We start from the raw sequence: 12,979 nt of genomic DNA, 5'->3' as shown, positions 1-12,979 counted from the left end.
ATATCAAGGCTACTTTCTAAATGTCAGTTAAGTACGACCGGGTTCGCCATATCTGTCGAGAGCAAAAAATAGGATTTAACGTCTACTCAAACTAAGTCATTTCAGAAATGAAATGAAATGGAGTTTAAGTTCATACTGTTCTGCCCCTAAACTGGGGTAATAAAGACGGGCATACGCCATACAGTGTGCTATGAAGGAAATTTTACTCTGGCAGCGGCACTATGGCCTACTCTTATATCGAATTTCAACTGTCAAAGGATCTTTTACGTGCACACCAATGTACATACGTTGAATCCGAACGACTAGACAGCTTTCCTTGTCAGGCCTTCCGCCCTGCACCATTGATAAGGAGAAACGACGTCGGAAGATCACGATGAACTTTCTCGACCACTGCAGTGATCGAACACGCGACTTCCAGGCTAGCGAGCAAGCGTCTTACCCACTTAGCCACCGTAGCTCAAGATCATTTTATGACTAAGATATAGTTTTATTTTATTTCAATAATTAATTTGCATGTAGGAGTCATTTTAAGTAGTGTCAGAAATTCGGAGGACCTGCATAAAACCCACGAGGATGGGCATGCGACACAACTAACCAATACTGGACAATACTTTCTTACATCTTAACCCAAGCTCAGGGATCTTTCCTGTGATAGGGAATGTCGGACTCGGAGTAAATCCACGAGGTTGAGAAGGCGCCCCTATCTCCAAGCTACATACGCTCACACCCGGGATCGAAACCACAACCGGCCAGCTAGAGGTCGACGCGCGACACTCTAGACCACTATTCCAGAGAGAGAGAGAGAGAGAGAGAGAGAGAGAGAGATGGGGTTTAACGTCCACTCGACACAAACTAGGTCATTTCGGGACTAACATATGGTTTAATTTTATTTCAATAATTCGCTTGCGCGTAGGGGTCTGTAGTAGTGGGAGGAAACCAGAGGACCCGGAGAAAACCCACGAGGTTGGACAGGCGAACTTACTCCTTGTCACGTACAACGGGGGATTCGAAACCACGCCAGTTGACTCAATGACAGGCCCTATGATACAGCACGCACGTGCTAACCATTCGACCCCCCCCCCCACTATTCCAACCCCCATTTAATATTGGCAGCGATACCCTTTTATTAAGTGGCATTTAGATCATCATGTATAATGTGTACACAGTGACAGATCTTTGATGTAAAGAGCACGTGTTAAACAACTGGACACCCACCTCCAACACCACGCCACAGGAAACAAGAAAAGTAAATCAAAAAGAAAATATAAAAACAAGAAAATCATCATTTATTATAAATGTTCCTCGTCATTACAACATATATAATAATTTTCAATAAATTAATTTTAAGTTAAAATTCATTGTGAAATATAATAATAAATATTACATTGTGCTGGAATAAAAATAAAACACATCAAGAATTAAAGCATAATGTCAGGAAGACAATAAGCTATTAGAATAAATCTTTCATCTTTAATACACGTACATGTACACATATACCCGACTCCTTCAAATACCCGCAATAGGTTAATGGAATAAAATCCTTAATCGTCTATAGGCTACTCCTATACCGAGGTCGCTTAAATTTCCTATTCCATACTTAAAAAATTAATTAACCCTTTCCAGTTTTTCCAGTGGACCATCGCTGTATTTTTATCAGAAGTATTATATGGTCAGGAAACTATCAACTATTACACGTTCGCTTGACATTCTTCTTAAATCTCATATTCAAACTGGTGTTCGATGATACCTATTACATATCTGGTCGACAAAGTTCTATAGAAAGTGTTCGTACTTGATATGTAAAGGCCCATGAGCATCATGCCCTATATTGTAATTTATTAAACATACAAAAAAACACAAATATATGAAGCGTTATTTGTACCGAAATTATGTGCATAGAAAATACCGAATTTATAAACCATAGATATTATAATAATCATATAAAAAAAGAAAAAAAGTACGAGCGTACTATGGACCAGGAACCGAACATGACGTCATATCAAAGATGGATGTCCTGTAATCGATGCGCGGGGAACAAGGGCTAGATCTGTTTGTTAAGGCCAACTCAATTCTCGTCAAGGTAGCTAAGATGTAAATCAGGTTATTGTTGGAAAGGTTGTAGGTTAGGGTTAGGGTAAGCGTTAGGTCTAGGCCCTGTTTACATCTCGTGACCTGTGATCAAACTTAAAGTTGCCCTTATGAAGAAGATCTAACCGGGAACAAGTATTCCCAATGTACTGCGATCGTACTTGAATTGGCCCCAACCCTCTCCAGAATAACAACAATACCCAGAGGATTAGCACTTTATGTCCAGTTCTTGTCCCCAAAAATGTATGATTAAAATATTAATAATATTTAAATAATATTTAAAATATGCACGTTTAAATTTGCCTTAACAACGATGGATGAGTAGATCCAAAACAATGGACCACAAAACGTGGTGTCAAAAGTCAATCACGTGACGTGCGGAAGGGAAAAGACGTCACACACAAGAGGAGGTTCCGAGGGTTGGTTTAATTCTACCGAAATGACGATGCTATATCAACGTGAAAAAATCTTTGGTTATCCACGAGAATGCTACAGACCTGACAGCTACGTTAATCGTTCACAGCGCCAACATAAATATTGAAATCCGAATAATTAATCACGGTTATTCGAACTGAACTTTTAGCATTCGGTCTTGGATGCCTGTCAAAAGTATTGGAATCTAATCTTGACTCCTATAAATCATTTACTATCATGAGAGCATTGAAATCAACCTAAACTATTACGATTACAATGATTTATAGCTTCCATAAGTCAGAAATACATCGTCCATATTTTGTGGTAGAAGGGGTCGGGGTGGGAAGGTGGGGGTGGGGTGGGGGTGACACGAATGAGGATAAGCAGGATATAAACAACTGATAAAATTAATTACCTACACGGTAATCTGTGATCTAGATTGTGATAGAAGGTAGCAAAAATGTGTGATAGCAAGTAGCAATAATATGTGATAGCAGGTAGCAATATGTGATTGCAGATAGCAATAAAAAATGTTTGATTTATCAGGTAGCAACAATGTGTGATACGGGATCAACACAACTGCGATAAATCCAACAGGATGACGGGAAAAGTAGCAGAGAAACTTTACAAAGATAGATGTTTGAGCCACTACAGAAATCGCCGATGTGATAGTTGATAAGGCTGGATCAGGAATCGCCGACGTGATACATGTTACGACATGTTACGAATCGGCGATTCATGTTACGGCCGGATCAGGAAACAATTGTTCCTTTTAATAGACGGATCACTACAAGCTGTAAAGAAGGGTCAGTATTACCCTTTCCATTTCAAGTTAAACATTAAGTGTCATTTTACGAGTTAATCTTTGGAAAATGGAAAATATAAGCTGTACATTATGCTCTAATTATGACCTTTGGTATACATGTAGTTCATTTCTGTTTTGTTATTTTCACCCGAGAATGTTCAAAAGACTTTAACAGTGTTGTTATATTGTTATAAATAATGCAATTATTCAACGCTTTTCTATAGTCTTATGACATGATCCATTTTTCGCAAATCTAAATAATTCACGATGTACCGACGTCATGTCTAATAAATAAATAAATAAATAATAGTTTCATAATCTTCTATCAACAGGTATACAACTTAGTAATATTCCAGAGAAAGGTCGTAATCTCATTTATAATCTACACGGTGACCACTTCATACTCATAAATTAACAAACGACACTCACTTCACGCATAGTTCCTCTAAAATAAAACAGTACCAAATCCATGCGCCTGTTTTCTCGCACTATTACACATAATTTGCATACACATTGAGTTATATGCCCATATAATCCGATTCATGTACATACCATAATACTAATATTAATTTTAAAAAAAAAGAAAAAAAAAACTTTTAAAGATTAGGATTTTTGGTCCCCACTGCACCACACCCCTATCAACATTATACAAAAGTCACGACATCACTTTCATCACATCTCACGTATCACACTCACCCTTCGCTTCATGGAATCATTTGTAGTAATGAATTTTAGCGTCATTGGCAACGATACTCTGACTGGTGTATTTAAAAAACATTTCCCAAAACGCCGGAAGAATCGGCGTGTTCCTGATATGTACAAGTTGAGGAAAGGCTTTCCGGAAGTGCTTGGTCGCTTCCCGTAGGTGATAGTGGGGAATAACGGGAAATAGATGGTGGACCTGGTGAGTTCCAATCGTGTGGATGACGTCATGAATCATACCGTAGTCCCGATCAACTGAGCTCAACTTGCCTCTGACATTATCCCAACTGTTTTCGCCATACCAGGGAAGTTCTAGATCACTATGGTGGAGGAAGGTTACAACAACTATGTAACAGCCACATATAAACACCGGAACCGCGTAATGATACAACAAATTACCTAAACCCATTTTAGAGGCGTAGAAATAAAGACAAACTAACCAGAGTGCAATAGAGGCTATCGATAGAGCGCACCCTAAAAGATGTCGGGCAAATATTGGGTGAGAGGGAATCCAGTGGTTCATGGGCCGTGGTCCAAATCCTTTCCAGAGGTAGGCCATCCATCCAAATCCGAGACCAAAGAGTGGAAGGAATGAATTTTTGTTGTTGTCCTTTTCTCTAACGGGGTAAAATATCTCATCTTTATCCATGTTTCCCGTGTTATTGTGGTGATGTCGATGTGAAAGTTTCCACGGATAGTATGGAGTCATCACCAAGGTATGGAGCACGGTCCCAAGGCAGTCATTCAGGAGTGCATAGCTTGAAAATGATCCGTGATTGCAATCATGTCCCAATACGAAAATTGAAAAGAAGAGTGTTCCCTGGGCAAACCAATATATCGGCGTTAGAAGTGCCAGCAAAACGTACGATTTAAAACCTAGCAACCATTGAGCTAGACAGAACATAGCTGCTACTAAAATCATGTCCTTGACAACATAATACATAGACTCTGCCACAGTTGGTCTGAAGCAGTGTCGTGGTAAAGCTGCCTTTATTTCGGATAATGTTGGAAGCTTAGCCGTGAGCATGTCAACCTTCCCAGTGTCCTTAACATGCGATGTACCATTTCCATTAAGTACTGATGATTCGTGTTGCTTGCCATTTGTAGTCGATCGATGTCGAATATATCCATTTTGTTCGTTGTCAATTGAGGGATCAGAATTATCTGAGCAAGCATGGGTTACGGTTAGCTCGGGGATTTTGGGATCGGCCTTGTTAGCAGTTTCAGTTTCTGCTGCAGCAGTAGTCTGGAATTCAATTTCATCTATCTTCATCTTTGGGCTTTTAGGAGCTGCTACTGATCTCCAAATGCTTGGTTTAACGAACGCGGTTGGTTCGCATATATTCACTGGTTTATCTCCGTTTGGTACCTCTCTAGGTGGGCTCCAGTTTATACGGGTGAAACGTGATTTAGGAGTTATTGCTGAAGGGGATGGCGATTCGATGCCTTTCAGTTCAGTCGGTGTTACTAAACTCTCTGACGTATCCCTGTTAGCTATTGTCTCAGTATGATTATCGACAGTTGATCTCGGCGATAACCGTAACCGTGTCCGTGTCAATGGTACTACTTTCTTTTCGGGTGGTGTAATCCTATATTTCACGGGAGTTTGGACCTGTGGCTTAGTATCCTCCGGGGATGCTCTTTCCTTAACTAATGGAGTTGATATTATGTTGGGTTCCACCAACGTTGATGTGGTTTCTGATGCGGGTGGCAGGACTACAATGATTGGCTGTTTGGTTGTTCTGGTAATATGTTCTAAAGGTGGTACCTTCGTTTGTAATTCTTTAGATATATTCTCTGACAACGGCTGCTCTGCTACTTTTCCTAGTGGGCATATGACGTCTGTGTCATCATGAATGTTGTGTTTCAAGACGGATAAGACCTTTTCTTTTTGAGAATCCTGTAGATTACTAGTGGACGTTTTATCGGGAGACAATCGCTTGATAGGTTTTTCTGGTGATGACCTTTTAGAAATCGGATTGTTCTCGGGTAAATTGACGGCACTCTGCTCTAAAGCTAATTTTTCTAATCTGTCTTTTAAACTTTTATTTGGAAACAATCGATTTATAGGTTTTTCTGGTAATGACCTGTTAGATCTAGGGCTGTTCTCTGGTAAATCGACAGCACTCTGCTCTGGGGCTAATTGCTCGAATCTGTCTCTTAAACTTTTATTTGGAGACAATCGATTTATAGTTTTTTCTGGTGATGAACTTTTAGATCTAGGGCTGATCTCCGGTGAATCAACAGAACTCTTTTCTGAAGCTAATTGTTCGAATCTGTCTCTTAAACTTTTATTTGTAGGAGACAATGGATTTATAAGTTTTTCTGGTGATGACCTGTTAGGTCTCGAGCTGTTCTCCGGTAAATCGACAGCACACTGCTCTGAAGCTAATTGTTCGAATCTGTCTCTTAAACTTTTATTTGTTGGAGACAATCGATTTATAGGTTTTTCTGGTGATGAACTTTTAGATCTAGGACTGCGCTCGGGTGAATCAACAGCACTCTGCCCAGAAGCTAATTGTTCGAATCTGTCTCTTAAGCTTTTATTTGTTGGAGATAATCGATTTATAGGTTTTTCCGGTGATGAACTTTTAGATCTAGGACTGTGCTCGGGTGAATCGGAAGCAAATTGTTCGAACCTGTCTCTCAAAACTCTATTCTTAATCCCAAGAGGTTTTGAAGAAGGTTTCGGTGATACCTTAGGAGGTGATTCTCTCGTAGGTCGGTTTCGTATGCAATTCCGTGGTGATAGTGTTTCAACTGGTGGACAGGGAAAATCTTCTTTCGCTTTCGACTCAACACGTTCTTTCACAGACTTGACACCAAATTCGCCCAGCTCATTTGACACATCTTCAAGCCCGTCTTCGCCTTTGATACTGGGGCTTTCAACCAAGGCGGCTGTAGGAGCTGATGCGGATAGGCTATCACCGAGTGTGGTTGCGGGTGTCGGTGTGTCTTGAGGAGATGAGTCTCTTAATTCGTTCCGTCCTTGTTCATTAGCTAGATTCCGTTTAAACTGAAATAAATAAAAATATATAACCATTAAAATAATAGACACAAATTTGGTGAAACGAAATAAAATAAAAGGAATCGGGGTCTAACCTACTGTACTGCACCCACTGGGCTAATTTTGTAGCAATGCCAAGTGACAGCAAATGATCAATAATCAGTAAGCATATCTTACATTGTCCATGACACCAGCCACTACTTATGGCTAACTGACGCGGTGGTTAGCCGACCTTATCCAATGAATCAGGTTTGTAAAATAACAGATGGGGCCGCGGGAGAGAGGGAGGGGTCTTGAGCAGTTGGGCGAATCTAAGAACCCGGAGAAATCCCACGAGGATGGACCCTACTCCTTGAGAAGTACAGGAGGGGATCGAAGCCACGCCACTCAATGACAGACCCTATGATGCAACCATTCAGCCACCCAACGTCCCTGACAATTGCTAAGTGTTGCTTAGTCATTCGGATGGGATAAAAAAAAAACCGGTGCCGGTGCCCACTCGTATACACGTAAAAGGACAATTGAGTGTTGGAATTCGATGAAGGGTAAGCGAAAGCGCTACTGTTCTCCAATAGAATTGCACATGTAACCATAGATACTATAAGAGCCTGTTAGTCTCTGAAGGATTCTAACATAAGACAAATTGTTTGTTCGGTACATGAACGGTCAGTCGTGGACTTAGATTAACTGCCTGACAAGACATTCATATAGTGAAAATTACATTCAAATTACTTTATTCTGTGAGACATTATCGCTGTTTGAAGTTTTGACATAAGTTGTTTATTATTGTTGCAACGTTACATGTGCTTGTTAATCCGACCTCACGTCTCCATTTTAAATGAAATCGTTACATGGCGGTCGTAGTTTTATCCGTTTGCATCTGCTACATGTGAATAAATGTCTAAATAATAATTTATATACCATTAAATGTCGATCGTAGTTTAACCCGTTTGCATCTGCTACATCCGATGGTCTAGAGAGTCGATTATAGGCTTGCCATGTGAATAAAAGTCTCAATAATAATTTATATAACATTTGAAGCCAAAATAAAGATTTAGCTATTTGAAAATGCATCTTTTAAGGCTGATGCAATCTATTCATTTTCTCCTAATTAAAATCTTTACACAAGTTTTTTTTTAAAACAAAATAGTCGATGAGTGGATGAGTTGAGCCTCCGTGGTGTAATATGTTATAACGGAACAATTAGCTTCAGAACAGAGTGTTGTCGATTCACCCCCAGATCTAAAAGTTCATCACCAGAAAAAAATTATAAATCGATTGTCTCCAAATAAAAGTTTAAGAGACAGATTCGAACTATTAGCTGTCCTTTCAATAATACCTGTGGATGATTTGAGCATCCGTGGTTTAATATTTTATAACGGAACCCTTCAGCAGATATTATTCTGAATCAGTAAGTAAGAAGTGTAACTAGAAGTCACATGCAGTCATCAACATCTTCCGCGCCGCTGAGTCAAGTTTGTTATTTTAAGTTAATAAGTGTACAGAGTTTCATAAGATATCCTAAACGGTTTATTAGATATTTTCCGGAAACAAAACTGAGATGGAAGGACGGAGGACGGAGTCCACTTCAAGATCTCTTACTTAATAATTACGACGTAAGACAACCTTTGAAGTAATGTGAAAAAAAATTTGCTAGTTATGTTCATGAATACATCTCAAACATTCCAAAACATCCCAGTAATGTAAACATAAATGTGCTAGTTATGTACAGGAATACATCTCAGACATTCCAAAACAGCCCAATAAAACATGGATGACACGGTACATCTCAAAATGACAAAGCCCAAGGGTGCAGAAGATGACAAAAATTTAACCTGAACTTCAAGATGAATACACAACCATTAGCTACGTGGACATGTCACATCACTAGACATCTCTCATAGATGAGTCGCAACATTTTTAACACCAACAATGATCGAAACAGCCCAATAAAACATGGATGACACGGTACATCTCAAAATGACAAAGCCCAAGGGTGCAGAAGGTGACAAAAATTTAACCTGAACTTCAAGATGAATACACAACCATTAGCTACGTGGACATGTCACATCACTAGACATCTCTCATAGATGAGTCGCAACATTTTTAACACCAACAATGATCTAAACAACAACGTTTTTTCTTTAAATATATCATCAATAACATATACAGTTCAAGGTATAAAAGGTGAAAGTCCAATAATTTGTATCCTCATTTTCACTAGTTCTTTCTTTTACATTTGTGTACGGTGGAATTAAAGGCCAGGGTCCATCTTTGAACAATGTTAGATAACGAGGACGACTACTAGACTTGGCTTCTAAACACTTTGTTCGTGAGCCCTTTCAAACGCCACAGAAACCAAATGAAGTTGTGATTAACCTACATTTCGACACTCACCGGGATCATGAAGACGGACATGCAATGTGATATGAGGAGCACGACCTGCTCATTATTTCGAATTTCATGTTAAGGGTTCTATTATTACGTGCACGCCAATGTTTACACGGGACATTAATATTTTTCTTTTTCTTCAAAACGACTAAAAACTTTTCCTTGTCAGGCCATTCGATTTCCGCCACTGACCGGGCAAAGTTTCTCTCATAGCACACTGTATGGCGTATGCCCGTCTTCATTAGCCCAGCATAGGAGCAGAACAGTAGGACGTTAAACCCCATTTCATTTCATTTCATTTCATCTCCTTCAATCATTGAATCGCTTCTTATATGTGCAGTGGTCTTATGGAAAACATTTCATGGTGGAAAACATCAACATCACAAGACCTTTGTTTTGTTTCCACGATATAATCACGCTGTTCAATTCGTGAACAATGTATTGCAAACTAATTGTTGTCCAGGAATGAACATGGACATTGCCTTTCCAGATAATTAATCAGCAAGTCATCTTTATTCGATTAGGTTTTTTTTATATATCAAAATTGCACACGATCATTAGACAAGATAAGGGATGTAGTTTGATTCAGGACATTCCTCTGGCCTAGTTTAATTTAAAACAGATTCTGTTGACATACAATTTGAAAAATGTTATTTGATCCTAGATTTGTAAGTTGTAACATAACTTATATCTGAGTCCGTGCTGGGAACTTCAGTCTATTTGTATTGAGTGGGTTAGGCTGCCAAATGGTTAAACGTGTGCGCGTTAGATAACCAGGTCTGTCATTGATGCAGTGGCGTGGTTTCGATTCCCCGCGAGTCCGGGGCGTCTGTCTAACCTCGTGGGTTTTCCCCGGGTCCCCCGGGGTCCTCCCACACCTAAATTTTTAAAATTCCTGGCATTTCTATAACGAATTATTGATGTGCGAACATATCTTTTATGTGCACAACAACCTGTACACGGGGATCCCGGTCTTCAGTGCCATCCGAACAACTAGACGTCGTTGTCCATAACCGGGCCCTCCGTTCTGCACCACTGCCAACATGGCAGCGGACCGGAAAATCACGGGAAACTATCTCCGTCAACACCTGGATTGGACCTGGGACCTCCTTGTCAATAAGTTAACACCTTTCGCACCGAACCACCGTCACTAAATAAACCACGTGTTAGTAACAAAATAAATTAGTCATGTTGAGTAACGATTTTAAACCCTATTTCTCTTACACAATGGCAATCGACACACGATAAAAACTTGGTACAGCGATAAGGTTCGATGAAAACTCGACCTACAAAACAACCCCTAGTCCCCAGTGTGTGCATTCTATATTTTATAAACGTAGAGAACAATGGCGAACCTGACGTCGGTGTTTATTGACTTGCACTCAGATGCATTATTTCTTTTACAGACTCCTGAATTGAAACAACACGCAGTTATGATGTGGAATATAACAGTTCTTTAAAAAAGCGTAACATTAAAGAGAGAGAGAGAGAGAGAGAGAGAGAGAGAGAGAGAGAGTTAATGTGACTCGATACAACCTAGGTCATTTTGGGACTAACATGTACAGTTGCAACTCTCTCTCTCCCTCTCTCTCTCTCTCTCAATACAACCTAGGTCATTTTGGGACTAACAGAGTACAGTTGTATCTTAATAATACACCTGTTCGTATGGCTCTCTCTCTCTCTCTCTCTCTCTCTAACCAATAAAATCTATCTTGAAATCTAATAGAGATGATTACAAGGCAGATGGCCTGAAGGTGGATAAGAAACACCAGACTATAGAATGGTTTTATAGATCTGTTAGCTGTATTGTTTGACCTATAGATTATATACTGTTAAAATATATACACATATATACACCAATATCGCTAGCATCTGTCTTAATCCACACAGTTATTGACGTCATTGACCGCCATTCTATACAATTTGTATAATGTAATTGACCAATGCGGGTTCAAACGGCCATCAACCTATTCGCGAGCCAGAATAATATATATCTTGATTGTAATCATTCTTTAAAATCATACTAATTGTTGAATATGTATATTAATTCTTGAATAATTTCCATTCTTTATCTCACTTTAACTGTAAAAATAATCGAGTGTTTTTGGTAGTCAACTAATGTAAGAATTAGATTTTTTAAACGTTGTATTTGAGAAATAAGGAGATTTGTGTAAACCATGTGTTAGTCACAAAATAACCTCGTTTTGTCGAGTAGATTTTTAAACCCGTAAAAATTATGAGATTCGACGTACGATGCAAATTATTATCATGATAAAGTTCAATGAGAAATCTACTCACAAACAAATTAAGTTAAAGTGACACTACCATTGAATTGTCTTAAGTCTTAAGCCCATTTGCCATGTACACGTTTTCGCGGCGTTTCTGTGCGCCTTCTCGTCGGTTAGATGAAAAAGGCCCCATTAGATCGACTTTTTATTTCTTTCGCTTTCTGGAAGTGGTAATAAGCTGATGCCAGTCGGAATATCTTCGTGTCATTAACCAGCATATAATCGTGCTATAGTAATTCTGGCGGTTTAAAATAATACCTTTTATCTCTATATTGATTACCGTGCCATGAATATCAACAAACAACTAGAGTACGTGTTTTTCTTTACATATATTATTTTATCTCCCAGATCGTCATTGTGAATCCCTTACCAGCACAATATTGCGAAACTTCAATCCCTAAAAAGACTATCAGGTCAGTGCCGTTCAGTATTTACCAAAATATTATCAATTGAACATTTGTTAACATTCGATATCCACGGCACACGATATAAGCGTTTTATTTGTTTTTTATTAAATATCCAGGGAACAGGCTCAATATGTCTATTGTCAAAATAGTTCCACAACAGTGAATTATTAGGTTTTTTATTTATTTAATTAGGTTCGTTTATCATAATGACTGGATATTGCATGATACTTCATGATACGAAATACAAATAATTCTTAAACCAATAGTCGATAGCGTTTTGGTCAGTTCCGTATAAATGCAATGATATAAGGTCTATGGTTTCAAAGCGGCAAGAGAATATCGTCGTAATTATACGGAACAGAACAACTTATATTATAAGGTCCATGTTGAAACCAATAATATGAATTCCATCAGATAATTAAAGTAATTGTGAAGCCGGTGAAGAATGTAGATTATAGTGCTGTAAAGGGTCGTTATTATTATCGTGAATCAATAACTATAGGCCTGATGTCATCAAATGATAGGTAATGTAAAATTCTCAAATAAAAATAGCTATTTCTGGAGCCAGTAAAAATGGTGCTTAGATAGATCTCTCAGGCTGGTTTCCTTTTGTCATTACTGTATGACAGAAGGCCTGGCAAGGAACAGTTTTGACTTGTCGTATGGATGCCCCAGTCTTCACGTTTTGCGCGCAAGTAAATTAACTCTTTAACAGTCGGAATTCGACGACGAGTAGGCGCATATATATGTCACTATCCGAGCAAAGCTCCCCTGGTGGCACATTGTATGGCGTGATTAACTCGGTTAATGCAGAAACGCAGGTGTTTCATTCCAGTCGTTTTAAGGCTAGGAAAATAATGCAGACGTTTTTTACTTC

At 38.9% G+C, this 12,979-nt stretch overlaps 1 protein-coding gene across 1 annotated transcript; it reads right to left on the bottom strand.

Moving 5' to 3' along the window:
• Nucleotides 1-1,264: 1,264 nt before the first annotated feature.
• On the bottom strand, nt 1,265-7,052 carry LOC126812081 (nucleolar protein dao-5). The gene has a single exon (XM_050538265.1). It carries the CDS (start codon nt 7,050-7,052, stop codon nt 4,020-4,022), a length of 3,033 nt encoding a protein of 1,010 aa, XP_050394222.1. The 3' UTR covers nt 1,265-4,019.
• Between the last annotated feature and the right edge of the window lie 5,927 nt (nt 7,053-12,979).

This window comes from Patella vulgata, chromosome 1 (genome assembly GCF_932274485.2).
Source record: "Patella vulgata chromosome 1, xgPatVulg1.2, whole genome shotgun sequence".
NCBI lineage: Eukaryota > Metazoa > Mollusca > Gastropoda > Patellidae > Patella > Patella vulgata.
The sequence above is the reverse complement of the archived record's forward strand: the minus strand, read 5'-3'. Positions and strand labels throughout refer to the sequence as shown.